Raw genomic sequence first — 19,610 nt, forward strand, 5'->3', positions numbered from 1 at the left:
CCATCTATCTTTTTGGGCGTCCAGGGAAGTCCAGTGCAGACGTCAGGGCTTTGACCTACTGTGACCTCCATAGGATCCTGAGGGAGGACCTGCTGGAGGTGCTGGACATGTACCCAGACTTCTCAGACTGCTTCTGGACCAACCTGGAGATCACCTTCAACCTCCGAGATGTGAGTACCATCAGGGGGAGACAGAGAGCACCCTCCAACCACTAGTAGGTACTGTTCATGTTGGGCCGGTTTCCTGGACACAGACTGTGTAGTCTTGGACTAAAAATCATTCTCAATGGAGAATCTCCTTTGAAAGTGCTTTTTAGCCCAGGACTAGTCTTAGTCTGTGTCTGGGAAACCAGCCCTTCGTCATAATGAGAGCTTAGCACAAGGTCAATGAGTTTTAGTTAGGCAAACTAATGCAAAAGCATTACTTCTTGAATATGTATTGTGTATAAAGCTGATGATTGATGATGTGTGTGTATTGTGTTGTAAAGTGTGAGTTGTTTTTTGTTGAGTTACTGAAGCTGATGTGTATTAGGTAGATAGAATGAACCAGGCACCTCCCAGTGAGGACTCTGAATGTGGATACCGACGGCCGCGGCCACGACGCACGAGAAACCGGCCTGGTGAGTGTGTGTGCTTCTGCTCATTATGTCCTCATGGGTTTCTTATACATTGTTAAAAGTTAAAGTAGTGTTACTATCAATGATATGTCTAAAGTTGTGGTGATCATTGTACCTGTCATGGTTGTGTGTAGATGGCATGGACCGTGAGGACTCATTTCCAGACCAGTCGTGTGCTTTGGGGAACCACAGCGGCCCGGACACAAGCTCTCACTGGGAGGGCATGTGTAGCAGCGCCAGCGCCTGCTCCCAGTCCAGTGACGATGAGATGAAGCCCCTGGGACATAGCATAGCAGAGCTGTACCCCTCTGTGGACGACACCGATGACTACCCCCCTGCTGTGGTCAGCCTGCTGCCTCCCAGCGGACCCTCAGCCAGCATGGGGCCACCCCTGGACCGAGGAAGTCACCAATACACAGGTAAAGAGAGACTGAGATATAGATACACAGTATTAGGCATGAACTAACTAAGATCAGTGGACTGTACTATGTTATAACCTGCATCAAAGCATTCCCACAGGCATCTCTGCTCTTTCTCTACATCCCAGCTGCAGCCCCCATCAACATGCCAGGCCCAGGGGTGTATGGGTATTGGCCTGACCGGAGGACCAGTCAGTTGTCAGATCCCCAGCGTCGCTGCTCCTCAGTCAGGGGCACCTACCACTCTCCTCCCTGTGCAGAGGACAGGCCCAATGAACTGGAGTCCAGAGTGGAGCTCCTACAGTCCCAGCTCCACAGGTATAGAGGAGAGGAGAGAAGAGGAGAGGAAAAGTGAGGAGAGGAGAGAAGAGGAGGGGAAAAGTGAGGAGATGAGAGAAGAGGAGAGGAAAAGTGAGGAGAGGAGAGAAGAGGAGGGGAAAAGGGATGACAGGAAAGGAGAGGAAAAGTGACGAGGGCACAGCAAAGAGGATCTTTAGAATGGAATTGTGAGGAGAGGAGAGGAGAGGAGAGGAGAGGAGAGGAGAGGAGAGGAGAGGAGAGGAGAGGAGAGGAGAGGAGAGGAGAGGAGAGGAGAGGAGAGGAGAGGAGAGGAGAGGAGAGGAGAGGAGAGGATTTACAGACAGGTAAAGGAAGATAATAATTGGAGAAGAAGCCTAAATAAATCATGGAGGAAGACCAAGAAATTATTGAGAGAGATCACAGAGGAAGAAATGATTGACTTTATTCATCTATGGTCTTTCCTCTCCCACCCTGCCTCCATCCTTGGCCCTGCCCAGACTGGAGACTCGGATGACTGCAGACATCCACGTGATCCTGCAACTGCTCCAAAGGCAGATAACCCCAGTGCCCCCGGCCTACAGCACTGTGTTGCCCAGCCTGTACAGCACAGCAGCCCCCATCATCCACACTGCCCCCTCCATGCCCCCAATCAAGATTGACAGCATGCCTTCGCCGCTGCAGGTGGGTACTGGTATGGTGTACAGATAGTACAGTATATATCAGTTTTTGCTTGCTACAATACCTTGTCCTCGAAGAGCTATATGATATTGTGAAACAGTGGGCTGATAAAATGAGTGAGAGTGAGGTATTGGTATTAAAGGTTGTACAGTATACTGAGTTACTGAATCGCTTTTGTGCTTCACCTCTCTACCCCCTGTTTTTTTTTTTTTTTTCTTTGCAGAGCCCGGACTCAGACAAGCACAAGTCCAAGGACTCCCTGTCCAGTGGGATCCACCTCACGGTGGCCTCTGATGACACCATGTCCATGTCGCCTGAGACAGAGCCCCTTCCAGGGTCCTCCATGGGCCTCAGCCCCCCCCATGTCTCCTGCCAAACCCTGGGGCCCTCTGGACTGCTGTGTGGCAGCCTGCGTTTCCCCTCCCTCCCTGACAACCTGGAGATCTCCACAGAGGGGCAGGAGATTCAGAGGCACGTTTCTGACCCCATCCTGCCAGGCAGCTAAAACCCTCTTACCTTTAACCTTAAACCTGATCGTCCCTCACTCCTAGCACCCCCTGCACCACCACAGGAGGACAATCATATGTTGGCAGAGTCACTTCTCTAATCGTCGCCTCTCTCATTCCTCCTCTCCAATCCCCACCCAACCCCCTAACCTGTAAGATGCTGCTGATCAACGTGGGTTGCCTTCCACGTAGCTGAGAGGAGGTTCTATGTAGGGCCCCCTCTCACTGACTCACAGTGCCCGGGGCTGAGGCACCTCGGGTCCTGTGCGACAAACAACTTCTCCTCTCTATCAGGGCCTAGGGCATTATTTCGAGGGGGTTTAGGTTTTCTGCAACCCAGACCCCACAAAGCCTGGGGGCCTGGCACTGCCTATGGAGAACTGATATGAAACTGGGCTGACTAGAAGCACACGTACACACACGTCACACGGACACTAACAATAACCCCAAACACCCTTTTCCCTGGTTCTCAAAGCTGTAGTATTGTCATTCCTCTCTCGTTATCCTTTTGTTAAGTGATGGTCCTTTTATGCCATGGTCCTTTTTGTTGGGAGATAAGAATTTGGCCAAAAATACATATAACTGTGTGTACTGTATGTTTACACTGTAGAGGAACTGCACATTCAGGCTCAGTGCTGTTTATAAGTTGAACTGAAATGTATTTTTATAGTATCATGAGGATCTTACCATCAATCTGGAAAATCTAATAGTTATGAATGCACACATGTATTTCTTTCACACTATTGCTATGTTGGTGTAACATATTATCAACAGATGATATAAAGAGATGGTATTTAATGCCATCTAAATACTGTTTATGTCTGTATGGTAGGAATGACTACTGTAAAAGTGACCATTTTTTAATACAGTAATTCTACTCTCATGTTCTACCAATCATATGATTTAATGGAAAGCAATATTTGTTAACATGAAGTGACATGTCTCATTGAGTCAACATTGTCAGGGGTCATGAGAACAGATAATTGACATGGGAAAAAAAGCATAACGGACAGTTTTCTCATCTCTTTTATGCTGTAGTTATGTGAAGCATTATAAACACTTTCATTTATACAGCCATTACTGCTTTGCTTGGGTCATCATGTTTGTGTATGTCTATATATCTGTTCTGTTTCACAGGACTGTTGTTACACCAAGGATGCATCATCTCTTTTTCAGGTGTGTGTGTGTGTGTGTGTCTGCGCAATGTTTGTTGACTATGTTTGAGTAAGTGACATGGTCACATATTTAACATCACCCTTTTGAAAGGCCGGGATTCAATCTGATTCTACAAGACAATGTTCCCGCTTTTGAAGAGACCACATTAGCGGTAAACGCTGCATATGTCGGCTCAATCGGAAATTACATTCAAATGGTGCATTGTCTAAATCCGCGATCAGATTGAATCCTGGCCCAAATGTGTGTAATGACTCAAGGTGCCAACGTTAGTGGATGTTTGATGCCCACCTGGGAGGAAGTGATGTGGATGGAATCTGCCAATCAAGTGATGTCACTGGGATAGTGTCATTTTCCCAGAATCCCAGGGTCAAGATGTTTTTGACAGTTTCAGGAGATTATACTCTGTTTTTTAAGCCTTTCTTGTTCTGTAAAGGTTTCTTGAAGCACAAAATCATCATTCTTATTCATCTTTTTTAGATTAAAGATTATTTATAACAAATAATACAGAAACTTCAACTACTGACAAGTTGTTTATTTTTGGTTGAGGGCTTGGACTTAAGTGGTTTGCACCATTTACTATTCTTCAGTTGGGCTTACTTTTGTGGAATTCATAGACATGAACTTATAAAACATATTTTCAAACCAGGAATTGGTTCAGTTGGGCCATGTTAAAGGCCCAGTTCATCCCAAAGGTGTTTGATGGGGTTGAGGTCAGGGCTCTGTGTAGGCTAGTCAAATTCTTCTTCCACACGATCTCGACAAACCATTTCTGTATGGAACTCGCTTTATGCATGGGGACATTGTCATGCTGAAACAGGAAAGGGCCTTCCCCTAACTGTTGCCACAATGTTGGAGGCATGGAATCTTCTAGAATGTCATTGTATGTAGAGTTAAGTTTTCCCTTCACTGGAACTAAGGGACCTAGCCCGAACCATGAAAAACAGCCCCAGACCATTATTCCATCTCCACCAAACTTTACAGTTGGCACTATGCATTAGGGCAGGTAGCGTTCTCCTAGCATCCACCAAACCCAGATTTGGCCGTCGGACTGACGCGTTTCTACTGCTTCAGAGTCCAATGGCAGCGAGCTTTACATCACTCTAGCCAGCGCTTGGCATTGCGCATGATGATCTTAGGCTTGTGTGCGGCTGCTCGGCCACAGAAACCTACTTCCTGAAGCTCCCGACGAACCGTTATTGTGCTGACGTTTGGAACTCGGTAGTGAGTGTTGCAACCGAGGACAGAGGATTTTCACCACTCGGCGGTCTAGTTCTTTGAGCTTGTGGAGCCGTTGTTGCTCCTTGACGTTTCCACTTCACAATAACAGCATTTCAGTTGACCGGGGCAGCTCTAGCAGGGCAGAAATCTGACGAACTGAGTTCTTCAGTAATGCCATTTTACTGCCAATGTTTGTCTATGGAGATCGCATGGTTGTGTGCTAGATCTTATACTCCTGTCAGTAACGGGTGTAGCTGAAATAGCCGAAGACACTAATACTCAAATTGTGAAAATTATGATAGTGAGAAATGTTGATGGGATGGAGTTTTGGCCTGCCTGGTGACATCATCAGGAAGTAAATTAGTTAATTGACCATTAAGAGAGTTCCAAACCTCTCTGCCAATAACGGCTAGTTTTCAGCAGGTTGACATTTGTCATGAATCTTGCCCTGGATGCAGAACTGAGCTATTTCTGCTAAATGGGCCAGTTGCAAAGTCAAAATTGGTTATATCGTAAAAGATTCATTTAAACTAAATTAGCTTTTTGCTCTTAATTTAAGGTTAGGCATTAGGGTTAGCAGTGTGGTTAAGGTTAGGTTTAAAATGAGACATTATGACTATGTAGCTGTCAGCAGCTAGTGACCACTCTGTAGAGCTGCCTCCAGTGCAACGTTCATGACAATAAATGCCAACCGGACAGTTTTCAGTTTTCCCCTACATAACAGAAATTGCTCTTTTTGACCATTTTAATTGAAAATAGTCACTAAGATACTTAACTGTTACCCAGAAATGATTTAATGTTGAGATCAAAACAGCTGTATTAGACCTTTAAGAACACTGCAGAGAGAAATGTAATGTTAGGAGCTGACAGACCTATACCTGCTCACTGCAATACATTGCCATCTGCACATTGAAGTGACGTTATGCCCACCTAAATAAATCATGACATCCTGACCTATCAGAATGTATTCAGTGATGCAAATGACACTGACAACTACAAAAACACATGAAGCAATATTTATTAGTTAGAACAAATTTGGAAATACAAACTTTTATGAAAAAAGCTACTACATGTAGATTTGCCTTATCAATATCTTGGTTCATATATTTATAAGAATGTACATTTCCCCTTGTACAAACATGCGAAAAGGGGGTTGACCTTCGAGTACAGAGAACAATAAAAAGATAGGGAGAGCGAGACACGAGAAAAAAAAGGTTTCACTCTCCTTCAGTACTAGGCTAAGTAAACGTATTTGTTTCACACAGTCTTGAATAGGAACTGCAGTTGTTCCAAGCAACTCTACTCAAAATGAAGAAAACGTTATTAAGCTTGTTTTTGGTAGGTTCTGGTCTAGTCCAAAGGGCCTGATGGCAAAGTATCCAAACTGTGAGACATGCAACTGTGTGTTGAACACAGGAGGCTACTGAGGGGAGGACAGCTCGTAATAATGGCTGGAACAAAGCAAATGGAATGGCATCAAACACCTGGAAACCATGTGTTATATGTATTTCCACCTATTTCGCGCCAGTTGTTAGAATGAGCCTGTTCTCCCCAAATAAAGTGCCACCAACTTCCTGTCGTATTGAACCATAACACTTCAGTCACTTCACTATGTCAGATTATCACAGTATAATCATGGAAGTGATCTGGTACCAGCAAACCATTAAAAAAAATACATTAAATAATTATGAGGCCTTAAAATTAGCCTTATGGTTTCAAATTCAGAAGTCTACAACTGGATTCAAACCAGTTCAGAAAGACACCCAGATGACCATAAATTACATTTTCTGACAGTGAGTGTCATTTTAAATCCAGTTTCCTGACCCTAAATAGGTTGTTATGTCATATAGCTGGCTAAAACAACAGGTTAAAACACACTCAAGAGGCAGTCTTCAGTTCAAACCGCACTGTTTCACTCCATAATGATTTGACCATCTAGAATTGTTGAACCCACTGATGCATTTTGGCGCTGTACAGACACTGATGATTACCAAAACAATAAAGATGACAACATACTCCTTTTGACACAGGGATTAGTTCTATCAAAAACAAAGTAAACCAGGACATTGTGGAGTGGGACAAAGAGTTCACACCGCCTCCCATACGTACATCAATCAGCCAGGACAGAGTAGTGGTTTGAGGCAGTCCTGCAAGATTTACTTCCACTCAAAAAAACATGTCCAAGTTCTGAATCCACACATTGTCCTCATCCTCCACCCCTTCACATCCACACCTGAGGTGAAGGTTGGCTTTAGACCCGCAGGATCTCTAGGCAGTTGTTGTAGCCGATGGCGATCCAGTCAGGCTGGGTGGAGGCCCACTGGACGTTGTTGATCTCCCCCTCGGCTGTGTAGGCCAGAATAGGGTCCTCGATGGCCCTGGGCATTTGCTGGATGTCCCATATCAGCGCCTGGTGGTCGTCGGCTGAGGAAAGACAAGACATTATTATTACACTGAAGGGAGAAGGTGAGAAGACTTAGAATGGGGTCTGAGGAAAGACAAGACATTATTATTACACTGAAGGGAGAAGGTGAGAAGACTTAGAATAGGGTCTGAGGAAAGACAAGACATTATTATTACACTGAAGGGAGAAGGTGAGAAGACTTAGAATGGGGTCTGAGGAAAGGTGAATGGTGAAGAAGCCGTTTGTGCCTTACCTGCAGTGCAGATGTGACAGGAGGAGTGGGGAGCCCAGGCGATGCCGTTGACACAGGCCCGGTGGTTGTTGAGGCGGGCCACCGGCGTGCAGGGAACACGCACGTCCAGAATCACAACCTGAGACACACAGCACAGGAGAGAGATAACACATTAGATGGGGATAAGGAGAGTGTGCAACAAAGAGAGAATGGACAATACCAAACTGAAAGAGGAATGAGAAAGTAGAGTTAAATAGACTGACCTCCATGCCGTCCATAGCCATGGTGGCCAGGTAGTTGGGGTCCTGTTTGTTCCAGCAGAGGCGCAGTAGGGGGTGGTGCTGGGGATCTTCATAGATGATGGTGCTGTGTTCCAGGTGCCGCAGGTCAAACATGCGTACTGAGCCGTCCGCTCCGACCGACGCAAACATGTCCCGACCACCGCCTGCGCGGCTGAACGCGATGTCATACACCTACAGACAGAGAACACCACCAACATGCAGAGTTATTACACTGGTATACCCACGGACACACATTCACACTTTATGATCTCAGGACCAGGGGTTGGAACCAAAATGATTTTCCAATCGTTCTGTTCCGAACAGAACCCCTATTTGTTTTGTTCCAGTGGTCCGACCAGCATAATAAATTCTGAACTGGTTGGAACCCAAAAAAAGTAACGGTTCATATTGCTCCTTTTAGTAAAATGTTTAGGCTGTAAAATAAACCGTTTTCACATTTAGCTCATTCATTTGCTTCATCAATTAGTTCGGATGGAGCAGCTTGCGGTGTATGTGCAAGCTATTTTTTTTACATGTTTAGTTGGCCATTTAAGTGCAGACACGAGATAAGACAATTTCATGGGTGGAGAGAGAGAGAGGGGTGGACATGGCGGGGGCTTGGTTTGAAGCGCTAAACATCATCTGAATTTGGATGTGTTTAGGCTATTACTAGAATACCTTTAGAGACGTAACTTCACTGAATTACATAATTAAATATTAGACATTAGGAATATTTTTTAAACAAAAATATAACATTATTAATCGGTTCTCAAGATTTGGAATGAAGGATTCTGTTACGGGACACTAGAGACCAGTTTCGTTCCTCCACAAATGTCATTATTTTCCAGTTTTCGGTTCTGCTCCCTGAACAGGTTCTAGCTCCTACTCACGACAACTAGCCTTTACTTACTCATTCATACAAGTAAACTAAACTTCAAGGCAAGGCCTATATTCCCCCTCAGCCCTCACACCTCTTTGTCATGAGCAATGAGCTGGGTCTTGACGTGGCCGGATACGAGGTTGACTCTGCCCAGCACTTGGCCAGTCTCCAACCCCCAGATAGTACAAGTGGTGTCAATGCTGGAGGTGCCTGTAATGGACAGATCAGAACCAGGATTAAAAACACGGACACTCACCAAACAAGACATACTGTAAAACTTCAATTAATAGCCTGGGTGTTTATTTGCATTAATCACTCTACACAACCGGCGCTTATTTGAGACAGGCTTCTTTTATACCCAGGCATCTATTTCCCTTATGCACACAGCTCAATAAAATGTTGAAGAGACTACCAGTTTGACCAGTATAAACATTATAATAACAAATCCATCGCAGATCAGACCTGCAAAGGCTGCCTATCACACACCCTCCATTTCACGCTTTAGCACCATTCATTTGATGCTGTGTTTTATTTTTGGTGGCGTCATGGCTTGCAACATTGACAGAATAAAAAATGTAATGCACGACTGTGGGAATATCAGAGCTGTGTCCATGGTAACAGTTGTAAACAATTCATTTAGACCCAGCATTTATTTGCTGAAATATGTGACGATGCCCAGATTTTAAAAGTGACAGGCAGCTATTTGAGATTGCATTTAAAATTGTTTTACGCTACTTACTCTGACACACATGCTGTAGACACTGACAGCAAACCAATAGACTATATGCTAGAGCTGGGCGATATGGACAAACATCCATGTCACAATAAATGAACTAAATTATCAAGATAACTTGGACAAGTTAATAACATTAATGTGCATTAAGTTATTTTTTTTATATTACTCTTAAATCTACTACTTTGAATGTTGTAGCTATCAATTGTTGTATTAACAATCACCCATATTAGAAAATGTATTTCATTTGAAACTTCACATTTCTCTACTAGGGCACCTATTGGTTATTTACTGTAATAAACGAGATCAGCAAAATGTCCATGATATTTGGTCAGTGTCAATCATTTTCAGGTTTATAGTCCCAGCTCTACTATATGCATATGCCCCATCTCTTACCCAGCAGATTAGGATCCACTTCATTCCAGTCAAACGAGGTGAGTGGGGCACAGAAGTCAGAATTCTTGTTGTTATTCAGCAAGCATTCCAAGCGCGTCTCTGTTTCACTGACCTAAGGGGTAAGATTTAACAAGCCATGAGATGCTATACAACTACGTAGAAAAGAGTCCCCTCTGGGCAAGTAACTGAGCTAGAGTGCAACTCCAGATGCTGCAAGAGGGACACAATAGTTAGAAGAGGGTGCAGGCCAGGGAGCGCCCAACATATGACATCTATTATGTTTACGTATGATTTAGTATCAAGGAGGCTGTGGGTGCATGCATACCCTCCAGATGCGCAGGTAGTCCCCGCTAGTGGCAAGCAGGTCTGGGTAAACACCCTTGCTGTCCGGGATCCACATGATCTTGGTGGTGGGGTAGGGGTGGTCAAAGGTGTTCCTGCAGATGAACTCTGAACTCTCCTCCTCCAGACCCACAATCTGCACCTGAAGACAAACAACAATAATTAAATCAGAAACCGCTCTTGATATACAGTCGTGGCCAAAAGTTGAGAATGACACAAATATAAATGTTCAAAGTCTGCTGCCTCAGTTTGTATGATGGCAATTTGCATATACTCCAGAATGTTATGAAGAGTGATAAGATGAATTGCAATTAATTGCCAAGTCCCTCTTTGCCATGCAAATGAACTGAATCCCCAAAAAAACATTTCCACTGCATTTCAGCCCTGCCACAAAAGGACCAGCTGACATCATGTCAGTGATTCTCTTGTTAACACAGGTGTGAGTGTTGACGAAGACAAGGCTGGAGATCCCTCTGTCATGCTGATTGAGTTCGAATAACAGACTGGAAGCTTCAAAAGGATGGTGGTGCTTGGAATCATTGTTCTTCCTCTGTCAACCATGGTTACCTGCAAGGAAACACGTGCCGTCATCATTGCTTTGCACAAAAAGGGCTTCACAGGCAAGGATATTGCTGCCAGTAAGACCTAAATCAACCATTTATCAGATCATCAAGGAGAGCGGTTCAATTGTTGTGAAGAAGGCTTCAGGGCGCCCAAGAAAGTCCAGCAAGCGCCAGGACCGTCTCCTAAAGTTGATTAAGTTGAGGGATCGGGGCACCACCAGTACAGAGCTTGCTCAGGAATGGCAGCAGGCAGGTGTGAGTGCATCTGCACGCACAGTGAGGCGAAGATTTTTGGAGAATGGCCTGGTGTCAAGAAGGGCAGCAAAGAAGCCACTTCTCTCCAGGAAAAACATCAGGGACAGACTGATATTCTACAAAAGGTACAGGGATTGGACTGCTGAGGACTGGGGTAAAGTCATTTTCTCTGATGAATCCCCTTTCCGATTGTTTGGGGCATCTGGAAAAAAGCTTGTCCGGAGAAGACAAGGTGAGCGCTACCATCTGTCCTGTGTCATGCCAACAGTAAAGCATCCTGAGACCATTCATGTGTGGGGTTGCTTCTCAGCCAAGGGAGTGGGCTCACTCACAATTTTGCCTAAGAACACAGCCATGAATAAAGAATGGTACCAACACATCCTCCGAGAGCAACTTCTCCCAACCATCCAGGAACAGTTTGGTGACGAATAATGCCTTTTCCAGCATGATGGAGCACCTTGCCATAAGGCAAAAGTGATAACTAAGTGGCTCGGGGAACAAAACATCGATATTTTGGGTCCATGGCCAGGAAACTCCCCAGACCTTAATCGCATTGAGAACTTGTGGTCAATCCTCAAGAAGCTGGTGGACAAACAAAAACCCACAAATTCTGACTAACTCCAAGCATTGATTATGCAAGAATGTGCTGCCATCAGTCAGGATGTGGCCCAGAAGTTAATGGACAGCATGCCAGGGCGGATTGCAGATAAGGGTCAACACTGCAAATATTGACTCTGCATCAACCTCATGTAATTGTCAATAAAAGCCTGACACTTATGAAATGCTTGTAATTATACTTCAGTATTCCATAGTAACATCTGACAAAAATATCTAAAGACACTGAAGCAGCTAACTTTGTGGAAATTAATATTTGTGTCATTCTCAAAACTTTTGGCCACGACTGTACTATTTAACAAGGAACAAATTACTCAGAGCTTAAACACACTTCATACTATTTTATTCACTTTTTGGTCATGTTCATTCTTTGTGGGTGAGATCTTATAACATAGAAGCGAAGATCTGTTCCGGGTTCTGTTTATACCCAAGATCTGTTCGGGGTGGCCCACATCACAGCATTGTGGGAGTCGCGGGGGTCCCAACTAATTAGTTCTGATTCTACACTGGGACTGGTTAACAAAAACATACAGTTCATCTTCTCACTCACCTTATTGTTATATTCTTCAACGAAACTTCCAAGGGCCAGGCGAAAGCGTTTGTCGGGACGAACGCTCCAGTTCATTGCATACACCGTCCATGGCGCTTCGTATTTGTAGATCTCCTTTCGCTTACCGTGGAGAGACATAGCTCAATAAACGAACTCTTATATCAAATCCTTACCTATATAAAACAAAACAACTGTTTCCTTGGAACAAAATATTCCCCACGGCTCGTTAAAGACTTTCCGAATTGAAGATGTGAACAGTTCAAATGACAAAGGCTGTCAAACGACAGCTATCTAGCAAACAGTCGTTAGTTATGGATACTACACTAGCCCAGTTAACGCCATTAGCTAGCCAGTAGCGCGTTGCACAGCGTGATACCTATCACTGTCGGACAACGAAGGCGACGTTTAAGCTTAAATGAAGCTTCGAGACACACGTTAGCTTACGGCCAATAGCCTGAATTTGCTATTCGCTCGATTTTGATGATCCGGGTAAGTGAGCCTGCTTTTCGAATTGAGTCCCCTGCTAGCTTTGACCCGACTCCGACAACACTGCTGCTGTAACCACAAAGAGGGGTGGGGGATCACTCTCCTCGAATCTCCTCCCATCGAAGAAAATGTCGGCGGTGTGACGCTAGCTAGCTCATAGACTAGAATCACCCCATTAAAGTGTGGAAATCATCATACCAATCACACCATTCTGCAAATATGCAAAGTGTTTTTACTATTTTAACAGCGTAACAGGGGTGGTGGACTCTGCTTAGGGATTTTGTCTAGAAGGGATACAGTTTATGTCACAATTAACTTTTCGTAACAGGTTAGGATAATTAGGTTAAGGTTAGGAAAAGAGTTAGGCTCAGGTAAAATGCTCAAAAATATATATATTTGTAAATTTGATAAACTATACAACTGGGAAAAAACTTTTGAACAGTCATGCAACTCTGAATTCCAAGTCTGAAACTCTGGCATCTTTCAAGAGCTCCGACTTTCCGACCCGAAGATCACTGATGTTATTATTTGACCTCGTTTTTTCCCGGAGTTCCCAGTTGTCTTGAAAGCACCATAAACCGATTATCCAATAGAAACCCCTAATCACACTTGTAGGCGGTGTCATGGCGACGTTGGTAGTCTAGCTAAACGTCAACGGGTAACGTCTCGGCCGAACTGCGCATGTGCACGCCGTCAACTCAAAGGCACTTCTTCGCTATAAAGTTGTTTTTAACGAACATGAAAAAGTGTCAGTTTGTCACTTTCACAAGGTTGTAGTAATAACATATTTAACCACTTACAACATTGGCTTGAATCTAGGCTGTCTTTAGATTTCGCGAAAAACAACAAGGAAGAATATTTGACTTCTCAAACCCCGGCCTGGTCTGTTTCGTAAGCGGTACAGGAAGTCTCGCGAGGTTGCGCCTCTGGGTTTTTAGAAACTCTGTGGTAGAATCAACTGTCAAGGGGACTGTATTGAACAGCTAAGCTAACGACGACCTCAGCGTTTTCTATAGGAACATATTTTAACACTCCATAGGTATTCATACAGCTAACGTTACATGTGTTGTTTTGCTTTAGTTTGATTCAACTTGATAAATCCGGCTATTGTTATATTGTAAACCACTTATTAGCTATAGGGTGGCAATAACTTGGTTGGTAACGTTAGCTAGCTTGCTCGGTTAGAATGGGAAGAGATGGGGGGGTTGGGACACGTTGGCTAATCAGTGAGTTATCTAGCTAGCTAGACTAACGTTAGTTCGTTTGTTAACATGAAATCGTCAACTGTGGTTACATATTTCCTAGCTCTTTGTAATCTTAGCCATCTGAAATGTTCTATGATTACAGCTAGCCACTCCAATTCAAGCTATCTAGCTAACAGAGTCAGAGAGTGGATTTGGCTAGCAGCAGACAGCTAACGTTAGTTAGCGCACCTGAATGCTAAGCAAGATATTTGTAGCTGTGGTTTGTTAAGCTGGTAGTTAACTAGCATAAATCGACTACAGTGTCTAGAATGATGATGTGTCTATAAAGAAAGCAACGCGAGCCATATATTTTTTGAATATTGATGACTTGTGAATGATAGGGTCACTGGGTCATTACCAATAACCACAGTCCATGTCCAGTCCGATTGATGGACAGATTCTATGGCGTTCAGACTGACACATTTTTTATTTAGGTAATTTGACAGTGTCCAGACCTAGCTACCACTCTCTTGGATGTTGACCTTTTCAGTGGGAGTGGATGTAAGAGGCATGAAATTATAGATATGTGTTGTAAACAAACAAGTTACTATCCTGGGCATGTAACTAAATCAACTCACAGTAATGAAGATATTTTTTGGAAACATCTTTGTGACAGCCAGCCTGTGTGAGACTGACTGAGGCATTCTGTCTATTGCTGGTTTGACCTTCTGTCACCTCCAAACCCACCTGGTTTGACCTGAATTTACCTTTCCCTCCTTATCTTCCTCCTGCTCTTCTCCCACCTGTCCTCTCCTCTACCGGCCTGTGCTGGCACAGCTTCAACCATGAGGAGTGTGTACCTCCTGCTGCCCGCGCTGCTACTTCTCCTGGCACTGCCCGTCTCCAGGGGACGCTACAACGATGACTTTGACGACGGGGAAGACCTTGCAGACTTTGCAGATGACAATGACTTTGCTGAGTTTGAGGATGTGAGCGAGGACACTGTGGCCGAGCCAGAGACGGCCCCTCCACCCCGTGCGGCCCCCCCTGCTCAGACTGCTGAGGACGATGAGGACGAGGCCACAGTGGAGCTGGAGGAAGACGGACAGGAGGACGGCTTTGAGGATTCCGATACACAGGTTAGGGGCTGCAGTGGCCTGGTAGCTTGCATATGACCAGGGACAACTTAGTTGACACACTATCCCATGCACTGTGTTTTTGGTTTGTGCCAAAACTAATCAATATTTAATTTTGTATTGCTGTAGGATCAAGACATGTACAGCAAGTACGATCCAGACGAGTTTGATGGCATGGAGAAGCCCAGCCAGTCCCTTAAAGACCCTCTGATCATCCACACAGTAAGTTCACTGTTAACACCAGACTAGTGACCATTATGAAGCCATTGATTCCAGACCTATTTCTTAAACTGTACTCCGACAACCAAGAAGAACATCCTTCTTAAATGTGAGTGCCAAGATCAAACATCCTTAATGTTGTGGTTGTCAAGGTGATGAAGTCTGTCCGTCTTCCCCTTCCAGGTGCCGGCCCACCTTCAGAACAGCTGGGAGAGCTACTACATGGAAATTCTAATGGTGACGGGCCTGCTGGCCTATATCATGAACTACATCATTGGCAAGAACAAGAACAGCCGTCTGGCCACAGCCTGGTTCAACTCCCACCGAGAGCTCCTGGAGAGCAACTTTGCCTTGGTGGGTGACGATGGCACCAGTAAGGATGCAGTGAGCACCGGGAAGCTGAACCAGGAGAATGAGCACATCTACAACCTGTGGTGCTCAGGTCGAGTCTGTTGTGAGGGCATGCTCATCCAGCTTAAGGTATTTACAGTGTGTGTGAGTAAGAGAGAGAGAGAAAGTGTTTGTGTGAGAACTAGCTGCTGTTTCAATGTTTTCTCTGGTCTGTTCCAGTTTGTGAAAAGGCAGGACCTGCTGAATGTACTGGCCAGGATGATGAGGCCAGTCTGTGATCAAGTGGTGGGTACATATGCCTGCATACATGTACATCACCAGTCACATTGTCACTCACCTCAGCGCTTACAAATACTTTCCTAAAGGTAGACCTTTTCTGTTGTCTGACTTGCTGTATATTTCTGTCTATTTTTCTTTGTAGCAAATCAAAGTTACTCTGAATGATGAGGACATGGATACATTTGTGTTTGCTGTGGGCACCAAAAAGGCCATGGCACGGATGCAGAAGGAGATGCAGGACTTGGTGAGGGGTGTGCCAACATCACTATACATTCATTCAGCCATCCAGACACTATTAACCATCTATAAGCCTCAGGCTGCGTGGGTGTATGTATTGACCCGTCTTTGTTTGTGTGTCTGTCTGTCCCCAGAGTGAGTTCTGCAGTGACAAGCCCAAGTCAGGAGCAAAGTACGGCCTTCCTGAGCTCCTGGCCATCCTGACAGAGATGGGTGAGGTCACGGATGGTGTGATGGACAGCAAGGTGAGCAAGGGAGGGGACCTCTGTTGTGGCCTACTCACTACAGTGGGGACTTTGTCACTAGGCTATTGCAGAGTGGTCTCTTATTGTTTGTAGTGGGAGAATATGACATGTAGAGTACAGTGTGCTACAATTTGACAGACCCCTTGTTTTTCTTTCATTCACCCTTCCACTGTCTGTCTTTCAGATGGTTCATTATATCACCAACCATGCTGACAAGATCGAGTCCATCCATTTCTCTGACCAATTTTCTGGTACAAAAGTTGTGCAAGAGTAAGTGTGCCTCCAAGCAAGTCAGTTTTTCGACAATATATTAACTATATCACACCAATGTCCTTACTCCACACCTACCTCTGGTCTTGTATTAAAGCCTCTTATGAAATGATGTACAGCTGTTTCTGTTACCTGAAGCTTCCTTCTCAACCCTGTTGTGTTTCAGGGATGGACAGCCCTTAAAGCTGCCTGAGACCAAGAAGACGCTGCTGTTTACATTTAATGGTGAGCCAATTGTCTCCACTTGAAATGCTTTCCAACACTTGGCATGCAGCCGATTCACCATATTTGATACGTAGTGACTGAATGAAATGTTAACAAATGTTTTCCTGTGTTTGTGCATGTAGTGCCTGGCATGGGGAACACGTCTCCCAAAGACATGGACACTCTGCTACCCCTGATGAACATGGTCATCTACAGCATCGACAAGGTCAAGAAGCTCCGCCTCAACAGAGAGGTGAGAATGGAAGGATAATTACACTAGTCTCCTAGTACACCCTCAATCTGGCCTATTGACAGATTTTTTTCTTTTTTTTATCTACAGTCTTCCTTTCATCCATCACTGCATCTCCTTGCTCACCCTCTCTCCCTGTGTCTGTCCTCCAGGGAAAACAGAAGGCGGATAAGAACCGTGCCCGTGTGGAGGAGAACTTCCTGAAGCAGACCCACAATCAGCGCCAGGAGGCTGCTCAGACCCGGCGGGAGGAGAAGAAGAGGGCTGAGAAGGAGAGGATCATGAGCGAGGAGGATCCTGAGAGACAGCGCCGCCTGGAGGTCAGCTCCACCACAGCCCACCAGCAGAATAACACACTGGAACGCTACACACTGTAACATTACACATTGGAACACAGCACACTGTTCATCTTGGCCTTCTTTGTACCTCTTGCTCTAACTGTCTCTATGGTGTTTCCCCCTTTTCCAGGAGGCTGCTCAACGTCGTGATCAGAAGAAGATTGAGAAGAAGCAGATGAAGATGAAGCAGATCAAAGTCAAAGCCATGTGAGGACAGACAGGGATTTAATCACACAGCTCAGACGGTTTCCACTGCTTCCATCCATCTCTCTCACTTCAGCGCCCAGTTCTGGCTCACAGGCTCACACAGACATTCCCTTCTCCATGGGTGTGTCAAGCTTAGCTGTTTCTGTTCTCATGGAAACACTTTGTCCAATCAGAGTGGGGTTTTCCTTGGCTGTGAGTGAGCTGCTAGTGACAAGCGAGAGGGACAGAGGGGTTCTGCATATCAAGTCTGTCGCCATGACGACCCATGCCAGTTTTTTTCCTGTTTTGACTTTTTCTTCTGCCTAGGTCTTCATTGCTCTTTTCAAAGCAAGTCGGCTCAATGAGCTTATTAATCGAATCGACAGGGATTGGGGGTTGCACCTCTTGGTGGGAAATAAAATGCTCATATTTTAATAGGAATGAAGGCATGTGAGGCCTGTGAGTTAAGTTAACACTGTGGATGCTACAAGACGAGATGCAAAGTATTCCATTTTAATTTATATCTAAGTGACAGTCCTTACAAGCTATGTCTGTTTGGTGAATTTCTAAGCAAACAATAAAATGCACTGGAAGCTATTGAACAATCTAATTCCTGTCTTTTTTTAGAAGAGTTGTGTCTTGCGGGTAGGTGATTATAAATGGACCAATGGGACGGTAAGTCTAGCGCTAAATTTGACCCAAAGATTGAGTTCGCAGAGAGATTGTCTAGGCTACTGGGTTCAAACTAAGCTGTCCTGGTGGGCTTAATGTCAACTCCCTTGTCTCCTATATTCTACAGTAGCCTTTTTTGGAAACCACCATTTCTGCCAGCATGTTGATTCTTATTGGGGAGTAAGTATTGTAATTTTTATGACCTAGTACTGTAGTTTAACAAAAACCCACCCAGGAAGTCATGTTGAGGACAATTTAATTAAGGATGCTTCAAGGACACTGAAAAAAAACAAATGCAGTAATACATACACTATTTTCCATGTCTTCCTGCCCGTTCTTGTTTGTTTTAGAGATGGCAGAGCCATCTTTGTGTGCCTGGACCAGATCCTATGAGGTCGAGGGTCCCGCGAATCTGGAGAAATGACTAAAGTCAAAGGCTCATGTGGCAATACAGGACATGTACAACAACCCTACTCTGACATAAAAGTAATGTAAAAACAATACCAACCATCAAACTGAAATGCACCCCATCATACAGTCCTTTCGGAAAGTATTCAGACCCCTTGACTTTTTCCACATTTTGTTACGTTACAGCCTTATTCTAAAATGCATTTAAAAAATAAAATAAAAATCCGCACCAATCTACACACTGAATGACAAAGCGAAAACAGGTTTATAGAAATGTTTGCAAATGTACTAAAAATAAAAGTATTCAGACCCTTTGCTATGAGACTTGAAATTGAGCTCAGGTGCATCCTGTTTCCATTGATCATCCTTGAGATGTTTCTAACAACCTCATTGGAGTCCACCTGTGGTAAATGCACATGAGAAGGACCTTGGTCAGGGAGGTGACCAAGACCCCGATGGTCCCTCTGACAAAGCTCCAATGTGGAGATTGGGGAATAATCCAGAAGGACAACCATCTCTGCAGCACTCTACCAATCAGGCCTTTATGGTAGAGTGGCCAGACGGCAGCCACTGCTCAGTAAAAGGCACATGACAGCCCACTTGGAGTTTGCCAAAAGACACCTAAAGACTGTCAGACCATGAAACAAGATTCTCTGGTCTAATGAAACCAAGATTGAACTCTTTGCCCTGAATGCCAAGCGTTATGTCTGGAGGAATCCTGGCACCATCCCTACGGTGAAGCATGGTGGTGGCAGGATCCTGTTGTGGGTATGGTTTTCAGCAGCAGGGCTTGGGAGACTAGTCAGGAAAGATGAAAGGAGCATAATACAGAGATCCTTGATGACAACCTGCTCCAGAGCGCTCAGGACCTCAGATTGGGGCGAAGGTTCACCTTCCAACAGGACAACGACCCTAAGCACACAGCCAAGACTACGCAGCAGTGGCTTCGGGACAAGTCTGAATGTCCTTTAGTGGGCCATC

General features: G+C 44.8%; 3 protein-coding genes across 5 annotated transcripts in view; 2 read left to right on the top strand and 1 right to left on the bottom strand.

Moving 5' to 3' along the window:
• Positions 1-4,211, top strand: part of LOC139565288 (voltage-gated inwardly rectifying potassium channel KCNH6-like) — a 45,765-nt gene extending 41,554 nt beyond the window's left edge. For all 3 annotated transcript variants that reach the window (XM_071385488.1, XM_071385491.1, XM_071385490.1), the window contains 6 exons: positions 1-170; positions 532-619; positions 751-1,035; positions 1,164-1,353; positions 1,833-2,016; positions 2,237-4,211. The exon at positions 1-170 is cut by the window's left edge and continues 24 nt beyond it. In XM_071385488.1, the coding sequence (XP_071241589.1) occupies positions 1-170; positions 532-619; positions 751-1,035; positions 1,164-1,353; positions 1,833-2,016; positions 2,237-2,518 (1,199 nt within the window). In that variant the 3' untranslated portion in view covers positions 2,519-4,211. The remainder of the gene's footprint in view (positions 171-531; positions 620-750; positions 1,036-1,163; positions 1,354-1,832; positions 2,017-2,236) is intronic.
• A 1,702-nt stretch (positions 4,212-5,913) lies between these two features.
• On the bottom strand, positions 5,914-12,762 carry LOC139565290 (DDB1- and CUL4-associated factor 7-like). Its single transcript, XM_071385493.1, has 7 exons — positions 12,165-12,762; positions 10,165-10,323; positions 9,840-9,951; positions 8,802-8,920; positions 7,813-8,022; positions 7,571-7,688; positions 5,914-7,337 (listed from the first exon to the last, which is right to left on the bottom strand). Exons 1-7 carry the CDS (start codon positions 12,300-12,302, stop codon positions 7,165-7,167), a joined length of 1,029 nt encoding a protein of 342 aa, XP_071241594.1. The 5' UTR covers positions 12,303-12,762; the 3' UTR covers positions 5,914-7,164.
• Positions 12,763-13,311: 549 nt separating this feature from the next.
• On the top strand, positions 13,312-18,146 carry LOC139565289 (PAT complex subunit CCDC47-like). The gene is made up of 12 exons (XM_071385492.1): positions 13,312-13,689; positions 14,672-14,973; positions 15,100-15,192; positions 15,373-15,669; positions 15,760-15,825; positions 15,962-16,063; positions 16,191-16,301; positions 16,486-16,571; positions 16,738-16,796; positions 16,919-17,028; positions 17,178-17,345; positions 17,494-18,146. Exons 2-12 carry the CDS (start codon positions 14,680-14,682, stop codon positions 17,572-17,574), a joined length of 1,467 nt encoding a protein of 488 aa, XP_071241593.1. The 5' UTR covers positions 13,312-13,689; positions 14,672-14,679; the 3' UTR covers positions 17,575-18,146.
• The last annotated feature ends 1,464 nt before the right edge of the window (positions 18,147-19,610 follow it).

The sequence above is a fragment of the Salvelinus alpinus genome, chromosome 36 (assembly GCF_045679555.1).
Source record: "Salvelinus alpinus chromosome 36, SLU_Salpinus.1, whole genome shotgun sequence".
Taxonomy (NCBI): domain Eukaryota; kingdom Metazoa; phylum Chordata; class Actinopteri; order Salmoniformes; family Salmonidae; genus Salvelinus; species Salvelinus alpinus.